Source organism: Thunnus maccoyii, chromosome 4, assembly GCF_910596095.1.
Source record: "Thunnus maccoyii chromosome 4, fThuMac1.1, whole genome shotgun sequence".
Classification (NCBI taxonomy): domain Eukaryota; kingdom Metazoa; phylum Chordata; class Actinopteri; order Scombriformes; family Scombridae; genus Thunnus; species Thunnus maccoyii.
Genome location: NC_056536.1, coordinates 6,298,873 through 6,318,710, shown reverse-complemented (window position 1 = coordinate 6,318,710; position 19,838 = coordinate 6,298,873). Strand labels below are relative to the sequence as shown.

Below are 19,838 nucleotides of genomic sequence, written 5' to 3'. Positions count from 1 at the left end.
TTGGTATGGTATGACGAGTATGGTGGCTAACATTAGCTCAAACTTTAGATAAATATCGCTGTGGAACTGACATTAATGAGTCAGTTTGCAGACTTAACTCCTCTTTACTTGTGCTACTGTTAGTTTTAGCAATTAGCATTATCTCTTAACTTTCAGCTTCCCTATAAATAGTCTGGGTATTTTGGTAGCTCTTTACATTATAGCTTGTAAAATAGTAGATAGTAACATAATGGGAGTACTAAAATGATAATGAGCTGAAAACATTAGGGTAATAATAGCGAAAAGATATAAAGGAAATAATGGAGCTCAGTAATAGCATGTAACTAATGATTATGGGGAATTTGGGGAGCCTGAACCATACTAGGCACTAAAAGTCAGGATATCCTGTGTTCTGCTGCACCGTTTTTGATCATTCCTTATTAAATTTGTCTCTTGTGAGTCCCCCAATTATATGGAAGTGTAATACAAAATTGCTAGATTACCCCTTTAAGATGGGGCAACATTTTAATGAAAAAAGGGTAATTGTTGTGTAATAACAGCATAGTCTGCTAATAATACTTCAGAATAATACAGAAATCCTGCCTCCCTCAACATTCCACACATCCCCTCTTTTGTTTTGAGGCTATAGTGTCAAAATTAGCTTTACTATTTCCTACCTGTCTGTTTACATTAAAATGATCAGTTTCGATTAATGATGACTCAGTGGCTCGAAAATGCAAAACTACCTGTTCTTTCTCCATTTTGTCCTTATATTACTTTAAACTAATGGAAACACAGATGGTAGTGTCTATGTAATAAGTATTAACAAATGCCAGAACATGCAAACACTTGTTTCTTCTTAATTTTGTGGTTTCCTAGTCAACCATTTCCTACATTTAACGATGACAACCCAACACTGTACTCCAAAACTTTGGTACTTTCTGTGTAGTGTGCTGTGTTATACAACGTTAAAGGGCTATACAGACTGTCTGTAAAGCCAAAAAGGGCACACAGAAGGCTTCTTAAAAGCTTTTCCTGGAGTCTCACCTGAGCCCTTGGTTCAGCTTTGAGGGCACCTCCAATTAAAAAGTAGGTTTTTCGTTCCCAAAGCTTGAAGAATAAAAATGTATTGTAGTTGTAGAGCTAGGAAGAGCAACCCTTTTACTTGCTCGACTACACAGTGGTAGGACCAAGAGTTAAAGATGATGGATCATGACGATCATGCCCTCCGATTCCACAACAGGAAAATAATCTAATTTGAGTTAAGGATGTGAGTACATCTGCCGCACACTTCATGTGTATGTGTGTACGTATATGTATTCATAGCACAAGAAACAGTAATTACAAGGAGCCTTCAGCATCAGGAGGTCCGGTCCTGCTCGACTGGTCATTCTGCTCACGACGTCCCTCCAGCGGCTTTCTATTAGCAGTGGGAGTGTGTTGGAGTGGAGATAAGACAGACACTACAGCATGTCTCGACACAGGGGGGAGGCAGGTGGAAAAGGAGGGGAAGGGGAGGAGAAGAGTCACGTGAAACAGGCACTGGCTGATGTGTAAAACAAGCTCTCACCTTCTCACGACTACCTCCAACCCCACACCACTCCTATCTCTAGCTCCAGGAAACTCTCAGGGTGCAATTTGCCGCTTGCACTACACTGATAATACTGTCTCCAGGGCAAGAGGGAGAGAGTGATGGGTTAGGATAGAAAGAGAGAAAGACAGAGGGAGATAGAGGGTGAAGGTGGGAGACAAGATTAGAAAGAGTGCAAGGAAAAGAGGGAGAAAGAAAATGGTAAAGAGAGGGGGAGATAGAAAGAGAACAGGGATGTAATAGGTGAAAGGAGGAGAAGGAGGCAGGGGGAGTATCATCATGGAAATTACAAATGCAATCCCAAGACCCAATTTGTGTCTGTGTGAAATGCTCCATCAAGTGATTTAACCAGAGAAAACTCTACCAGACTGAATCATGACTTGACCCTTCACAAACTTATCTCCCACTGAGAGACCCCCAAATTAATCCTCTTTTACATTGCTTTATCACTGAACTCCATGCATGTAAAACCTGAAGTCTTCAGCCAAAAGGCGTAGGATGAGTCCTGACAAAAACTCTAAAAAAGGTACTGTATCATTACACACAGATTACAACAGCTCCACCAACACGTCACTAATGGATGTTACAGAGGGATGGGGATTTTTCATATCATCCACCATATTGACTAAAGGACACATTTAACTGACAAACACGACACAGAAGGTTTTTGCATGTGTAAATTGTAAATTACAGTCAAGGACAGAAGTATTTTAAGCCTGTTAGCTGTAATGAACAGAACTGGAAGGGGTGACTTTTTTAAATTACCGTAATAGCCCCTTTTCAGTGACACAAAGCAAATGAATGGTGTTTTTTATGCCATCATCTTTGTTAATAGATAAGGCTAGAAAAAGAGATCAAACAAGATTTGAGTGTTTAATTCTAGTATTGCCTTATATGTGCCTTATATATAATTCTGTTTCCTAGAAATAACTGCAACGTTTGGTGACTATTCACATCTTGGCCTTGGGTTCTTTTTTTTTTTTTTTTTTTTTTTTTTAAGGCAATGGCATATACAGTAGGGGTTTAACAGTCATTCTTGTACTGTCAGGGGTACTGTCTACAGGCAACGCTCCACCATAAGGGACAACATATTTGTTTCTCACAATGAGCAAACAGGGGATGGTTAAAACACATATGCCTTAAACCACACCATCTGATATAACCATGTCGGGGAAATACAACAGCCAACACCAACCATAGTGTTGAGTGTTACAAGTAAGAAGAAAAGAGCAAGATAGAAAAGAAAGTGACAAACAGCAGAGTATGACAAGAGGTCTTTCTCAATACAGAGTACGCTGAGTTTTAACTTGTGTACAAGTTTGAACTTGGAAAGTCCAAACTCCCAAGGACGGGATGATCATTTGCAATTGGAACAGCAGCGTTCTTGCTGACATCACCAACTCAGCTCAGCTCTGATGATAACACTTCAACAAAACTGTACCTTCCTGTACTGTGACAAAAACATCTCAACTCAAAGCTCCACCAAAAGACTTTTTCGGAAGAAAAAAATAACCTCATTGACAATGAGATGCAGTCAGTTATGATATCCAATCTGTAATGTAGCTATAATAAAAATCCAATCTGTCAGGTATATAAAAAGTAAAACAAAACTGAATCTAGATCAATCTGTTCATTTTAATATATTTTTATTTATTTAGCAAAATGTGGTGTAACTGTACATATAAGGACCCCAGAGTTCACAGAGGCAGCGGTGTTATGTCATGCCACAAGCTAGCGTGATGTCAGCTCTAGTGTACTGTGTTGGTGCCTTTTTTTTTTTAAAAGTGCACATCCTGCTAGTTATCCAAAACCACACACTAATGCTTCTACACAACATCAACTGTTTCAGCTGTGAAATTAGTTTGGTTGTACGATTAGTTTGGTTTCCCACTGCAATATCTATTTTAAACAAGGCCAAATAGCCAAAGGTTACTACTCACTGCAGTGAAGAAGAGAGGGAAACAGCTGTAGGTTGTATGGCACACACTCTCACGCTGCGCCACCTCTATGTTCTGGTTTTACACACAAGGTGATTTGGCTTTTTCACAAAGTGATACATATAAACAGAGCAGAACAGAGCATCCTCATCCTGATGATGGCTGCTTCATTCAAAAATATTTCACATGAATAAACTTGGAATCTCTGTGTTAAAGCTTAAAGGTATACTATGCAGGATTTTGTCTGTTGGTGTTTGTAAACACACAGCATTCAAAGTTGGCCGCCCCTCCTCCTCAGCTCAATAAGTGAGTGAGCGAGAGAGAGATTAATTAGAATAATTATTTAATAATTAATACAGTGACGTGAACATAATCGGGAGCATTCATTAATCTAAGGTATTACAGACTTTGAAGTGAAGTGAAAGGGACTGAACTCAACATATATGAAAGGTATAGTGATGTAGGAGAAGTTTGTGTGTTGGCCTCTACCAACTAAAGTTGTTTCAGAGCTGGAATGTGAAAAAGAACTTCAAGTTCAGATGTTGTCTTGTGTGCTGAGGAAGCAGTTAACCTATACAGCTGCTGTATTTTTCATTAAGCAGGGGCTTTGTGGCTTTTCTTGGGTGGCGAGAGAACGAGGGACAGCACTTGAAAGCGGCTGCCTCATGCCAAAAACAAAATTAAATTGTGAGCACTAATTAAGTAATCCTAATTAAGCGCACAGATTATTAAACCAAGAGGATGAGTTACTAATTTGAATGCACAAATTATTAAAGCGAGAGCATGAATTAGTTCTTTGTTTCTAAATTACATTATCTCATATATTGTACCTGATGTCAACTTGCTAGCATTGTCATTGTGAGCATGTTAGATGTCAGCTATTGTCCTATCAAGCGCATTCATGATGAAGGAGAGTATATTAAATTAAATCAAATCTTCACTGATGAAAACTACAGTAAAAGACACAAATTCACAATAGTTAATTATGAAATTGTGACAAAATGATACAATAGTACAATACAATAAAGAAAACCCTCTATATTTCATTGGGGTTTCTTTGTGACCGTGACCAGAAAACATCAGTATGCTCAGTGGAAGTCATATTCATTGACTCTGGCGAAAAACTTCTCAACAGCCTCAACAGTTCCCTCAGTCATATAGTAATGAAATTACTATTTCATATATATATATATATATATTTCATATATATAATTAGTATTTGTCACATCACTCAAATCTTTGACGTTACAGGGAGGTTAAAACATTTGATAAATAAAATCAAAAACAAGAATACACATATTTAAATGCAAGTTTTTAAATCTGGTTTTGTAAGAGTTTTAGTGAGTTGAATTTATAGATGAAAAGGTACATTTTGTGATTCTCAACTGCTCATCAATGACAACATCTCTGCTGTGTGAAATAGTTGTGTTCGACCTGTCAATCAGTTTGGGAATAATAGAAGAAAAAAGAAAAGGAAAAAGAAGAAATTGAACTATTTACCTTTGATCTGAAGAACAAAGGTAAACAGAATGGAACCCTAAAGCTAGATTAAAGGAATAATTGCTTTGGTGTTATATTTGATGTCTCACTCCAGGTCAGAATTTTTATAAAATTCTACTGAATCAGTCCTATTAAACAGTAACACTACTGTGAGAAAGACAAAACGGCAAGAGATAACACAGGTAGACCAGTGATACAGACTACATCTGTTCATCAGAGACAAACTACATCTTTACAACAAGGCAGACCTTTGACCAGCAGCCGAAGAAAATGCAGCAGATGAGGGACTCAGCTCCAATGTGTCAACCTTTCCAGTGAGGGAAATGACACAAGAGACCAAAAACTAGTCAGGGCACTGCAGATGGTTGTGTTAGACTGTGATGGACTTCGCCAACATGTTCAGAAGCTTAATGACCTGTTGATTACAGAAAGAGTCAACAATGCCACTGAGAGAAATTGTAGAGTCCAATTTGGCAAAGAGCTGGATGTAGCCAAAAAACAGTCGGCTTCCAAAAAAGATCTCCATGACAAGTGCATGGAAAGGGAAAAAGAAACAAGAAAAGAGCTGGAGAAGCTGCAAAAGCACATGGAATCCCACAATGCGACAAAGATTGCCACAAGAGAACATGAACTAACATTAGTCAGGACTCTGCAGAAGGCCGTGTCGGAACGCAATGTACGTCATACAGAAGTTCATAAGATCCATGTCTTGTTGAGTAGTGAGAGGGCCAACTACTCCTGTGAGAGAAAAAGGAGACTCCAACTTGGCCAAGAGTTGGATGGCACCAAGAAACTGTTGGCCTACCAAACAGGCCTCAAGGACAAGTGCATCAACACAGAAAAAGAAACAAGAGCAGAGCTAGAGGAGCTGAAAAAGCACACAGAAATTCTCAGCGCCAATAAGATTGCCACTCAGGTGAGGGATGGTATCATGCAGAATCAAAACGAAGTGCTTCAAAAGAAATTATGAGGCATTGAAAGTGGCACATACACAAGTCAACTACGTACTAGTTGAGGCCAGGCAAAGGTGGGGAAGTGATCAACGTCTGATCAAGAAAGTGAGGGCTGAGCAGGAAACCCTTCATCAAAAGATGGCAGTCCTGCAGCAAGACGTCTCCGTGAAGGAAGAGGCTCTTCAGAGACACTGAACTGAACGTTGAGCTCTCGACCAAGCTTGAGGCTGAGAGAGACGACCTTGAGATTGAGAAGGAGGCTGAAGTGTCTGAGGAGAAGATCCCAGAGCAGATTTCAGCCTGGAAACGAGTTCACCACTTTCTGGGGTAACCAAAAAGGTGGAAGAGGAGGAGGCAGCAGGAGGAGTGAAATTGAGACGCCTGCGTCCTGATTGGCCGGCTACGCACATGCAAATTTCAGTGAGCTATTAAGCGACTAGGGTTCATTTACTTGTGTCCCAATTGTCAACTGCAGTTGTAAAGGTTGCTAGGTGACAGGAGCGGCACTTCGCGATCCAAGGATAAAGGCAGGAACAGTTGATGATGCAAATAGTAAATCCTCACTAGACCAGATCGTCTCATTTAAAAACACTTGGTTTGGCCTTCGCAGTCTACAGAGGATGTCCTCCGTAGACTGTGAAGGCCCCTGAGTAGAGACACAGCTAATGTAAGTCTTTCTGGTTGCATTGTAAACAGATACACCAGTTGCTCTTCTGTGTAGTTCAGACAAAATAGCTGCTCAGGAAGTGTTTGCTGTAGTATTTAGACACTTGCTGTTACCACCGTAACCATAGTTGTCTCCAAATCAACCAGGAGTGAAATCTTAAGGATTACAACTTTAGCCACTTCAGTCCATCTTCACTTCCTTAGAGGTTATGGCATCTAACAAAAATGGCTAAGAAGAATCGCTATTTAAAAAAGAGGTGTACTTTATTTGAATGAAAACTGACAGTAAAGCACTCACTGAACAGCCAACAGTTGCATTATGAATTTGCAGATGTTGCATGTTGTCAACATACTTTATACTAATTGCCACAGCTTCAGGTACTGATGGACTCTTCATGAAAAACATGTCCAAAGGATCAATTATTGTGTACTCTGAATGGCCAGCATAACAATTATTAAATGACTAGTCAGTTTAAAACATCCCATCATTAATTAGAAGTCAGTTATGCTGGCCAGCTTCTGTATCAGTGTGACTGTGCTAATGTTGGAAAGAGAATATGTTTGAACAACCATGCATACATGTGATTGTATGTATATGTGTGTGTGTGTGTGTGTGTGTGCGCGCGCACACATGCACATGTGTGTGCGTGTGTACCTGCTGTTTGGCCTTCTCAGCTTCATGACGTACTTGTTGTCTCTCACGACTCATTGTTTTAGACATCTCCTCCCTCTCTCTTTGTGCCACCTTGGCCAACTCCTCCTTCAGTATTGTCTGCTGGCGTTCATACCTGAAACACATACCAGACATGCACACGCACACACATAAAAATATTTTGATTCATTGCATGCTACCATCAGTTTCTGCTTTCCAGCATCTTCAAATCCTTTTAACATTTATTTCCACAAGAGGGCAGCATACAAAAAAATTTCAAACCACTCAAATACATGGACTATCTAAGATGTGCTGAATCTAAGATTCAAGTGATATCTAAAATTTTAATTTACTTTTATATTACTTTTTTTTTTTTTTAAACTAATTTGACCGCTTGCAATTCAAGAATGTATTTTCTGTTCAGGGCTGCAACCAAATGTCACTCATCCTATAACCAGTCTGACCTTAACTTTATTGAAAGGAGGCTGTCTGATGAAAAAAAAAAAAAAAAGAAAATACACATAAGCAAAACTTTTTTACTGTTCCCCAGTCTAACCTCCATCTCTCAATTATCAATCAGTACCTCCCTATTTTTGATTATTGCCGTCCAACCCAAAATAACTGACTCTTTCTTGGTTCCAACTGAAGTCGCTCAACAAATCAGTCCATTCTATTATTTTTGCTTGCTTAAATTCTCTAGGTGATTTTTTGTTTTGTTTTTATTTATGGTAAGTGATACGTGATACCCTTGCTCAAAAAGCTCTAGCAAACTTTCTGGCCAGTAATTTTAGGAGGAAGCTCCACCATATCTGCATATATAAGTTGTTAGAGAGAGCATAAGCCAATTCATATCTCTGCAATGGTCACAGTCTGTCCTCAATATGTCTTGGGTACGTTTACATCTGTATTTAGAGCTGTCCACTTGTGATCGGATCACCCGCATTGGATGTTAATACCAGGTGTAAACAGAGCCAGTGTTGCCCTGAGGCATCTTACCCTGCTGCAACTGATTTTAGTTTTCTTGACCAAGCGTGTGGTGTATAGTGTTAAGACCAAAACCTAATTTAACTCTTTTCAGGGCAAGATAAACAAAACCCAGACACAGTGGTTTAAAATTATTTGAAAGAAGAAGAGAGGCACTGTTAGGCACTACACAACATATGAAATATAACACAATATTGGCAATAACAGAGGTCTTTAACAGCAGATAAAGTAAATTTAAGTAAATGCTAAGCTATGCATACATCTTGGTTTAAATGGTTATTTTTGCACATCAATTTAATAAAGGTACCTTTATCATCAAAGGTTTGAGTTTACAAGGTGTTTTACAATCATCTTGAAAGCTAATCAGCCAATCGGAATCTGTTTCACAAACCGATAGTTTCTTCAACCCACCTCCTCTGTTCTTCCTTGGCGTAAGAGGCTGGTTTGCTAGTGCTGGACTGGGAACTGGGTTGGGCTCGGTGTTGTGAGCTCTGCTGTGGTCGAGAGCTTGAGCTGGTACTACGAGAGGCACCTGGAGCAAAGACAGAGTACAGTACAGTATTAGTATTAAAATAAACCCTAAGACAGAAAGAATTATTACATAGTGTGATTTAATATCCAAGGACTGAGTGTATTGGCCCGAATATATAGGACAATATTTTATTCTGGGGTCAAGGGTTGTAGACAATTACAAATTCACAATATCATATATTCCTAAAGTCCATTAATACTGTGTCTGTTAGTTAGCATTTAAAGTGTTTCATTTAACTTAAAGAAGTTCTGACAGCCTGTATTTATAACGTGTTGCTGCCACACAATAAATAAATTCTCAATGAGTGAAAATGAGTTGAAAACGTCTTCCACAATCTTGACTGCAGACACAGACCTGTGACTAGAATCTTCTGTAAAGCTGCTAATAATCTCCATTGTCACAGAGCGTCATGATGAAGAGAGTCTGACAAATCTTAACTACCAGATAAAAATGAGCCTGACGGCTTCAAGACTCAGAAAGGAAAGAGTGCGAGTATGCAACTGATAGACGAGCCGGACAAATGTGGGGTTTACTTTTCGCTTTAATGTGAGTATTTCACATTTAATTCATCAAGACTTCAGAGAGAGAGTGCCACTTTATCCTCAGACTAACAGTATCTCTGGGAAACTTTCCTTGTCTGCAAGTACTCTGCATCTTCAAAAAGTCTTCTTTCCAAAAACAGGTGTTGGAAATGGGGTTGTTTTATAATTAGGGCTGTCTTATATTCAGGTCAAAACATTCTTTCTGCTATAAATTTATAGTCTCTAAGCAGAGACAACCTGGATGACATCACCAGGCTTATTTGTGTAATTTTGTTTATAAGTGTCGGAAAGTTAAACTTCTCAGAGTTTCAGTTTTTTATTGCCTTTTCAGCACACACACACACACACACATCATCTTTAAGTTAACTCTGTTCTCAGCAAACGTTGTTGTGTGGGAAACACTGAGGTGCAGGATACCTGTGTCTTTCTGAGGGCTTGTTGAGGTTGATGATGATGATGATGATGATGATGTACGTTCTGGAGCGATGTTGGCCACTCCTCTCATCCTCTGAAGAACATCCTCTGACAGCTACACAAGGGGATGAAGAGCAATTTTTGACAAAGATCAGAGACAAGACCAAGGATAGGTAGACTAGAGACAGAGAATCAACAAGTGAAAGAAGTGAAAGAGATGGAGAAACCAAAGCCTAATTTATTAGCTTTGTTTTCAGTCAATGACCATACATGTGTTTAGTTGAACCCCAGATTGCTCCGAATGTTTTTGCTTTGTTTTCTTTACAACAGAAACAATGAGAAGCCTGTCTGCAAGTTTCTACAACTTAATAAGCGTTAACTAGAGCATAAATCACATTGTGCACATAGTGTGGTGTCCTTTATTTGAATGAAAATCATCTGTTCATCTCTTATAATCATTTAGGAAGTACTGAGTAACTTTGGCCTGGGACAAAACAAATAAACCCACAAAGTGTGCCAGAATACAATGGATCACTGCATCTCTACTTTGTGTGTGTGTGTGTGTGTGTGTGTGTGTGTGTGTGTGTGTGTGTGTGTGTGTGTGTGTGTGTGTGTGTGTGTGTGTGTGTCCAGGGAAATTGTTAAACATAGCTACATCATGAACCACAGTAGGCAGCACCAGTGACTGACTCACGGTTTCTATGACTCACAACATTTGAATGGGAAGGCAGGGCTAGTAAATAACATTAACTGTGAGGCTTATCGTTTTTGACTTATGAGACATTTTTACAAACATTTTTACAAACATTATGATGCATGCAAGTACAAAAAGTATAAACTCTAAACTTGCTTGAACTGCATATTCTTTTAATTTATATTCCACTGGTAGTTCAAACTTCACTAGCATTTGCGCAAGTATAGCTAGGTCTGATGGTGCCTTCATATCCTGCAGGAAATTTGGATATTAGGGCTTGAGAACGTCCAAGAAAATTCTCATACATCTCAGGAAGAAGGAATTCACTACGGCTACAGTCACTCTACAAGCATTGATGGACTTACTGTGTGTGTGTGTGTGTGTGTGTGTGTGTGTGTGTGTGTGTGTGTGTGTGTGTGTGTGTGTGTGTGTGTGTGTGTGTGACATTAAGCTTTCATTTTGAAAGCAGCCTATATTTAGAAGATTAAAGATAAAGCAAAGCACAAAAGCACCACTTCACTGACTTCCTCATGTTGAAAGTTTACAATCTGTTAGACATGTGACCACACCCAGCACCACTATTGGGTGTGCTCATCACAATTGTTCTCTACCTCTAACCACACTCAACAGAGTGTGATGGACAGCGTGTATTAGTACACATCACTGCAACAAAGTCAGAACCTCAACCACCTTTTGTTTCCATTCCCCCTGACTGTGTAGTGGTCCTCATGTTGTGACATGAAGTCCTGTCGCACATGCAGTTTGGAATTAGGAGCATTTAGTGTTAATGCAACAAATATCTCTGCAAATCCAAATCCAGCAAAAATCTTTGTCATGTGATTACACGACTGCCTAGAGGTATGAATCGACGTATAAATTTTAATATGATAAATAGTGTAGCCCCCGTGCATAGAAGCCATAATTACTAACATACCTCAGCTGCTACAATACATTTTTGTGGACAGAATGGATTTAAAAAAAACATCCTCACAATTAACTACGTTAGAAATGCTTAATCACAAAGTATTGTAATATTTCTGGCTACATATACAATTGTATTACCACTTCAATCGTTGGTCATGACTTGCACTTCACAAAATTCCGACATTTCCAAAAGCACGGGAAGGCAACAGTGCACGCCAAACTTCATTGGGAATCTGGCCATTTAAACCCAACTTGGTTATGAAAAACCATCCTCACAGCTACAACAACGACATATGAGACATCTGTGGGAATCATTACTTAATTTCGCAATACACCCAACGTGCAACTGACATAAACCAACAAAATATTAGCCAACAAAAACGCTTGTTTCGCCTCTTAACTACCTTATCTTTACGGTAGCTAGCAAACGCTACGCGGTAGCTAGTTTGCAATGAAAAATGTGGCATTTCAAATGAATTTAGTACTGCTATGTGGATAACAAGTATGCCGAATTTACCAGAAGATCATAAAGGTTTCTGAAAGGCGTTAGTCATCTGCCAGATGTGTTCCTTTGCCAATAAACAAGACACACTTCCACCTACATCAAATTATGACAGAAGTTTGGCGTGAGGAAAAAATAGCATGAATCGGGTCGTAAATCATCCTGCCCCTTCATCACTTTACATCCTCCGCACTGTCTCAACAGTGCTTACATGGGATGTTGTCCTAACGTTAGTTCAAGTGAGAATAAACTGGTAAATTAACTTACTGTACAGCAACATGCTACCAGCTAGTACAGAGCTAGGCGTAGCTAACATTAAAGTAACTGTTAGCACGGCTTATCAGTAGCTAAATTAGCATTACCTTTACTCCCCGCAGAATCCTGACTCTGTCCTCATCATCGACACCGAAAGACACTTTTCTGGTCGTACTCTCTCCCGAGCCCATGCCTTCTGGTGTAAACGTGACAGCTTTTCTAATGACGTTTCGTATAATACTATTACTAGCATGGGATAATGTTAGTATCTTGCCCAGTGACAGAATGTGTGACAGATGGGATCAGGGTTGCCAGACTCTTCTTAAACCATCCCCCTCTTACAGGTGTCTATAATCCCACAGCATGCTTTCCTATTGATGTATTATTAAGGTGCAGTTGGCAACTTGAAATATTCATTAAAAAAATATTTATCTACCTGTTTTTTGCACGTGCATTTCGTTGAAATTAGAACGGGTGAATCGCTGATAGTCCCCCATTTACAGCCCAACCTGGCAGCCTTGATGTTCTACACTAAAGCAACCTTGAATGAACTGTGGTCAAAGGGCCATATCAACTATGGATGCACATTTTGATAACACACACACACACAGACATTATCATCTGAGTTTATTTGTAGCATAAACACAAAGCATGCCTCATATTCCACCAAAATGTCAGGGTTTACGCACATCAGTGTTTACAGTATATAAAGAAAATAAAAGGCAAACACACAACATTCATTAGACATTTGGTTACTTTTCAACAAACACAAAAAAACTGAAACATGCTAAATATTAGCGTCTCAGATAGAAAGGTTAAAAAGAAAAGCCCACAAAGCTAATTCATTTATGAAACACTTATATTGATCTATATACTCCACAAAAATCATCCTAATCACAAATAAAAAACAAAGTTTTTGTAAACAAATTATCTCACGTGACTAAAATGTTACAGGCCAATAATGCAGTCATGCTAGACAACAAATAGCATGCCATTTATTAAACAGCCTAGTTTCCCAGTGGTTGAGAACTGATTTGCTGTGTCCACAGCTCTGAACTGTGGGACTTGACACAAAACAACATTGTATACCTCTGGTACTCTGAGTCAGGAAGTCATTCTTCTACTTCAGTTACACATGAATGCACCATTTTGGCACAATTTTTAGTCAATCTGTACTTTTTACAGTATTTCCATACAGGGTTTTGAAAGGAATCAGTAAATACAAGAATACAGAGAAAAAATCTTTTTAGTGGGGGGAGGATTTACTTGGTTGAACAACCAAATAAATTCTCTGCATGGGAAATATTAAACTAAAGCTGTTGTGTTCACATCCCACTGTGCAGTGTGATCCAAGACTCTGATGTGTTTGAGTGGATACTGAATGCTGGGTAAACCGGCTCCCTAAACACAGCCCTGAAGGTATGGAGGTGCTCCCTGCGCCCTTTGGTGCTGTGGAACCTTAATGTCCCCCCCTCATAGTCCAGCGCTACCTCAATCCTCAGTGGATGATGGGCCATTTCCGCCAGTGCCACATTGCAGGAGGACTGACACACTGTCAGCTTGCCGTTTTTCCACTGCAGTCGCCAGGACACAGAGTTGTGTCCTAGACGACTGTGGTCACCACGACGAGGGATACTCTTGTAACACACGCCCAGTGACCACATGCTGTTGGCCCCCACTTCTACCACCCATATGTGCTCACCTGATGAGAACCCCTGGCTGCACAGGACCTGGGGTGCGGTTGTAAAGCGCTCTGGGTGCTCTGCATAGGACTGCTTAGTGGAACTGTACTTGACCGTGCGCAGATCGTTGGAGATTATCAAGCTGGGGTGGGCAGTGCAGAGGTTGAAGGAGAGGTCCAGAGGGTTGAGAAGGATAGAGAGGGAATCCAGGAGGCGGGACATTTCTAAGCGGAAGTCTTGGGTTTTGAGACCTGCCTGGAGACGCTTGGTGTTGAGCGGAGCCTTTGAGGGGATCTTGGAGGGAACAGTGCCTGAGACGACTTCCCTCAGCTTGTGCTCAATCAGCATGAACCTGGAGAGCAGAAACATTTCATGGGTTGATTTCCATTGTTTTACCATGCTACTGTATGTAGCATGTGATCTGCTTTGTTACTCTGCATCACATGTCTGTGCTTAGTTAAGCTGCATAAAAGCACAGGGGTGAAAATATCTAGGGCCAGCAGACATTTTTATGAATATATATGCATTAAACAATTTGTGTGTATGGACCTGATTGCACACACTGTATATGTAAGAACCCTTTACATTATTATACTATATTTAACAAGTGCTAATAGCTAATAATGTTCATTCTGAAAAAATATATGTACAATGCAATATATATTTCCTTAATTTGTAAAGATAATAATATGAATGACTTGAAAAACATTTTAATGGAACATGTCTCCACAAATCTCTGTTTTTTCTAATCTATCCATATACTATGAGATACAGTAAACACATAATTAAGAACATTGTCAATTTATCAGTGAAAATGCAGTATGTTGAGTTGATATTTCTTTCACTCGATTTCAGAGAGAGATTTTAGTTTATTTGTTGTATTTATTCATTTTAGTTGTAAAAGCAGTACATATTTCTGTCTAAAAACAAAAGTGCACCTGTGTATGAAGAGGCATGTGTCTGTCACATTGAGGGCCTGCATGGCACTTCGTTGGGCCTCCAGTAACTGCTGCTGTTGCTCCGCCAGAGCCTCTAGTCCAATCTGCCAGCTCTTTCTGCGCTGGCCTCGCTCCTCCTCTAACAGCAGATGCAGACGCTCCCTGTACCTGAATGCAACACAGTAAGGAAGGTAAACCTAAAACTCCAGCCAGTCACATTATTATAATGGTGTTCCACCCATACACTTTATTTCCCCCTCCAATTACTAGCTGCACTTTTTTATTATTACTTACTAGAGATAAACTCATGTATGTGGGCTGACACATAGAGTATAGATTTACATCAGTAAGTTTGAGTTGTTTACTATGAAGTTTTGTTTCACATATTTATATATTTATTGGAGGACTCAGTGATTGTTTAACGTTTAACTTCTGTATCCATCCATGTTATATGCTTTGTCCTTGATGTATCTGCCAGCCCTTGTACTGTATCTTCTCATATACTCAAGTACTTTGTTTTCTTCTGAGAATCTATTGACTGTACTCTTCCACAGTTGTGCTGATAACTCTCACTCAAATTAGTCATCATCAACTGAATGACTAAGTTTCAGTGGGGAATTTCAGTGTCTCTTGGTGTACTCACTGTTTTTTTTGTTTGTTTGTTTTTGTACAAAAATACTGTATAGAAACAGTTTTTTGTTTTTGTTTTTACATGTAATTAAATTGAATTATACAATACTGAATAATGAGATGAATGATTACTGTAGCTATCAGCATTTTATAATTGAAACAGGACATTTGAACACTTTTACCAGCAGGCTGGAAATGCAGATGAACTGGATTCATCGCATCAAATGTCTGGTACACATAGTTTTGGTGTGTATTTTAATCTACAATAGTCACCGCCTATTCCTGCTCTTCAAGCCTGAGGGAGGAACTGGTGTGGTTATCTGATGCACATACCGTAAATTGTGCTGTCAGTGACTTTACACATATAACAACCTGTAATTTATAATACAGGAGTGGTAGTCCAACAAAACTCCTTTTTTAACACTAACATAGAACATTGCCTTACTAATTTGAATTCACCTGATTAGAGGAATATACATATCTATTTTGTAGTTTTATCTAGAAATTGTTGTATATATTTCTATGTCATTAAAGCTTTTGAGATATAAAGATTACATGTTTGGTAGAATATATTATTCATATCATTCACACATAGAGGGCATTATAGTACAAAACATTACAGTAATAACCACATAAAAAGCCTTCTCTTTTTTTGTGTGTGTATATTTGGTAGATTGTGGTACATTTCCAAAAGATTGAGACTGTGTTTTTCTTGTCAACAGATGAGGGTGAAAGGGTGAAAGTTCCAGTCATCCTCTGTGCTCTTAAAGCCAATGCTGTCACAACTATTTCTCTAATACATTAAATATTCATGACTAAATACGCATCATTGTTAAAATTCAGAAAAAATATGTCATTAGGTATTATTTATAAAGAGTTTCTCAGGTAATCTGCTTCATCAGGACTGTGTAACTGTGGTTTGATCAACTGTGGTTTGACTGGTAGTGGATAAACACCATTATCCAACAATCTCACAATGTCATCAGATTCTGATTCAAATCTAGGTCAATCCTGATTGGTGCAAATCTCTCTTGCAAAATAATCAAAACTGTTCCAACTTTGGCAGAGAATTGTATGTTCATGGACCTCGTTGCTTATAGTAAGATGCTGATTGAGCAAATATGTTTTTAAAATGCATTTTTCAATACATCATCATATCTGCTTTAGAACACCACAGTTCTTTTCAGTGCAGTAGAAATACCAGCACATGTGCAGTACATTACCTGTCCACTAGTGCAGCCATTCCATCCATGACTGAGACAGCCTTGTTGACCAGTTTGTCTTCTATAGCTTCAGAGGCTCCCTGCTCCTCTGCTGTCTTCTGCAGGAGAGCTTCTGTCATCTGCAGCCTACAGGAAACCACCTGAAAACACATATTTCACCTAGTTCAGATTTTTGTGACACTGTACAGTAGGAAGAAAGTCTTTTCTTGTAACATATCATCAAGGAACGAGGAAAAACACACTGTCATTCCCTTTGCATGATGCAAGAGGCCCATGATCATTTTCTTTCTTGAACATGATGCGACTTTTTAGAACAATGGTTTAGCACTTCTACTCTGCAAAGATGTAATTTAAGTATTCAAATCAGTCACCTTGAATTGACAACTCACTTTTACCCTGTTAGAAGTCATTACACTGTTCTCATCACTAATGCATTCTTATCATTCTCCAGTCTCAAGAACACTGGTAGTGTGCCAGATAGCTGCCAGCCACTCTATTAAAAACCTGACTGTGTCACGTTTTCATTGTTGTTTCTCACGGATACAAAGTAAAGCCTCGTCATTATATGTGCGCACTCTAATGCTTTAATTTAAAAATGTTTCCTAGTAAGAGAAATATAATTTGGTAGTAATTATAGGGAAAATAGGAATGTCCTTGAAAGTAAACAAGTACACAAGTACATATTAATTCATTATTCATTTAATATTGGAAACACTATTCTTTATTTATATTGAATTGTATGTTTGCCTGTAGACAAATCAGCTGTACATGCACTGACTAAAAGAATGTCTAGTTTATACTTGTATTTAATTGGAAGCAAGTAAAGTAAGTGAAAGTATACCAATTAAAAACTCTTACTCTTGTTCTAATTGCCTCTAATCTATATGGATGACTGCAAAACAATGTACTGCTGTACTGTTGCAGTAACACTGTAGGAAAAAGTGTATGTAGAATTCATTTCAGGTTAGTGTATCTGAAGCCAATGAAACTACCTTGCTGCGGTTCTCCAGCGCTCGCCTCATCTCCTCTTCGGCTACAGTGAAGGTGAGAACATCATGGTTCTTGTGATGGCCTTCAATGAAGCATGTGGTGCACAGCGAGGTCATGTCATTGGAGCAGAAGTACTCAAGGGGACGCCGGTGGATGGCACAGTCCTTCATCCCAAACTCAGTCAGGGGCTCCACCACGGAGTGGGCCCTGAACGACTCCTTCTCGTGGTGTCTCTGAAGGTGCCTGGAGCACAGTGACACCTCGCACTTCAGGCAGGTCTTCACAGCCAGTGACCGCTCATCTATACAGTGGTCGCAGTAAACCTCCATCTTCTGGGACGTCTCAGGCTGAATCTCCAGCGGTGGTGCGCTTGCTAAGTAACCCTCAATGATGTTGCAGAGTTTGAAGTTTTTTTGCAGGGTATCTATACCCTGATACTCCTCACGACACTCTGGGCAACGTGGCAGTGTTTTGCCACTCTTGTCCGTGGCATCAGTGGTCTTCTGGATACAGGCCTGACAGTAGTTGTGGCCACAGGGAAGAACCACCGGATTAGAGAAGAGCTGAAGGCAGATCGGGCAGCTCAGCTCGTGGGCTAGCTTCTCCTCTGACTTGGACAAAGACATGATGGGAGGTGATGGTGGTGGTAGCTTCTTTTGTTGCTTACTGGTTATTTCTCTTCTCTTGTCACTCTTCTTGTTAAAACCTTGTACCCTTTCTCCCTCACCTACAACTTTGTACTTAAAGCTATCTTTTGTCTCTTCTTCACTCTGTTTCGTCGTCTCACTCGATGAGGCTGCAGGTGAGTCTACAAAGACAACAGTCAGTATACAGAGAAAACAAGGAAGAGAGCAACCTTTATTGTTTACCAGAACAGCAGGAGGTGTATCCACAAATGTGTGCAGGACAGCATTCCTTTCCAAGAGGCCCAGTCTGCTGTGCTGCCAGGAATTCACACCCCCATAGGGACTATTGATGGTACAAATATGCAACGCATGACAGTATTATGATCAAGTCCTCAGAACTCATTTTAGCAATTTAAAGTTGAGAATCAGAGCCCCTCTTTCCTGGGATCCACCATGCATAAATCTAACTCTAAGCAAGAGGAAATCTTACATGTGAGAAATCGTGTTTGCTGCATACACAATTTGTGATAATTGACTAGTTTTAGCTTCAGTTGCTATCAGAAAGGTTAAAGGCTTGAGAGTTCAATAACTCATTAGGTGTATTAAAAACCTTTACAGAACATAAAACATATGTGCTCAATCTGAAGACATCTGAACAGATTCAAGGTTTTATCCAACAGCAACATTATGTTCATTTTGTATCTACAGTATGTATTGCTTTTTGGATGCACAGTAAATGGGGGAACCTGGTTTCCTACACACAGTAGAATCACATGCACAAGACATCTACTGTTGACTGTAAACATCACAGGGACAAATGCTTATTACTTCCACCTCCTTCAGTGTTGTTATGTTTTAATACAGAATCTAGGTGGCACTTCAAGATACTTTTCAGTTGAGGGAGCAAGGTCACCTACCAACAAAAAGTCAAGTGGAAAAAGTGAAAGTGAAGAGAGTTCTCTAAGCAAACCATTTAAAGTGGTGGCATCAACTATTTCCAAAATAAGTGTAGGCACTGTATACTAAGTTCTTGTTTGACAAACACATAATACATAGGACCTCATATATAGTAAATTGAAGTATAGAAGCATTCAGTTCCTAAAATAGATAGATGATGTTTACTCACTGACTGAACATAAATTTGTTTACAGAAAAATGTGATTATGTAACAGTTTGGCAAACTGCAGCTGTTCTTCAGGCTGTTGAAACAAACAACAGAAGCCCTACTTAATAACTATCAAACATAGTGAACAGCATTCATTATAGTGTGCATGTCTCATTCCTCACATGCATCCCATCTTTCCATTATTATATAGGTTAACATGAGATTATGATGCATCATTGCTGGTTGTACTCTGACATGTTTGTCAGCACGTCTGTAAGTACAGTTTGGGACAACAAACACTGGTGTTGCTTTGAGACAAGGACATCAGGAAGGACATCTGGCAGGCAGGTGTGGGAAACAGGGGCCTGGGAAAGAACAGGGAACCAGCATGAAACAGCATGTAACAAAAAACTTCGCAGATAAATAAATAGAATTATTAGTAGAAACTAATTAGTGGTAGAAACTCGATGAAACAGTCTCAACTCAAGGTCCACTTACTTGCTTGTTCTGGAGCTTTCA

The 19,838-nt window shown here is 39.4% G+C and overlaps 2 protein-coding genes across 3 annotated transcripts in view; both read right to left on the bottom strand.

Moving 5' to 3' along the window:
* Positions 1 to 12,442, bottom strand: part of LOC121896221 (MICOS complex subunit mic25a-like) — an 85,329-nt gene extending 72,887 nt beyond the window's left edge. Inside the window, exons 1-4 of one of the 2 annotated variants that reach the window (XM_042409967.1) lie at positions 12,233 to 12,442; positions 9,754 to 9,865; positions 8,674 to 8,794; positions 7,282 to 7,414 (exon numbers count right to left, since the gene is read on the bottom strand). In XM_042409967.1, coding sequence (XP_042265901.1) covers positions 7,282 to 7,414; positions 8,674 to 8,794; positions 9,754 to 9,865; positions 12,233 to 12,316 — 450 coding nt within the window. In that variant the 5' untranslated portion in view covers positions 12,317 to 12,442. The remainder of the gene's footprint in view (positions 1 to 7,281; positions 7,415 to 8,673; positions 8,795 to 9,753; positions 9,866 to 12,232) is intronic. The other variant, XM_042409968.1, reaches the window with a different exon arrangement.
* Positions 12,443 to 13,450: 1,008 nt separating this feature from the next.
* On the bottom strand, positions 13,451 to 18,214 carry LOC121895002 (E3 ubiquitin/ISG15 ligase TRIM25-like). The gene is made up of 4 exons (XM_042407766.1): positions 17,591 to 18,214; positions 16,599 to 16,738; positions 14,746 to 14,913; positions 13,451 to 14,159 (listed from the first exon to the last, which is right to left on the bottom strand). The coding sequence occupies exons 1-4, from the start codon at positions 18,212 to 18,214 to the stop codon at positions 13,451 to 13,453; spliced, it is 1,641 nt and encodes a 546-aa protein (XP_042263700.1).
* Positions 18,215 to 19,838: the final 1,624 nt, after the last annotated feature.

Bases quoted from the DNA above. Each gene is read 5' to 3' on its own strand.
- LOC121895002 (XM_042407766.1), bottom strand. From the start codon at position 18,214: ATGTCTTTGTCCAAGTCAGAGGAGAAGCTAGCCCACGAGCTGAGCTGC. The intron at 16,739-17,590 runs GTAGTTTCATTG...ATGTGTTTTCAG, and splicing joins CGCTGGAGAACCGCAGCAAG to GTGGTTTCCTGTAGGCTGCA. The intron at 14,160-14,745 runs GTGCACTTTTGT...TCTGCTCTCCAG, and splicing joins ACATGCCTCTTCATACACAG to GTTCATGCTGATTGAGCACA.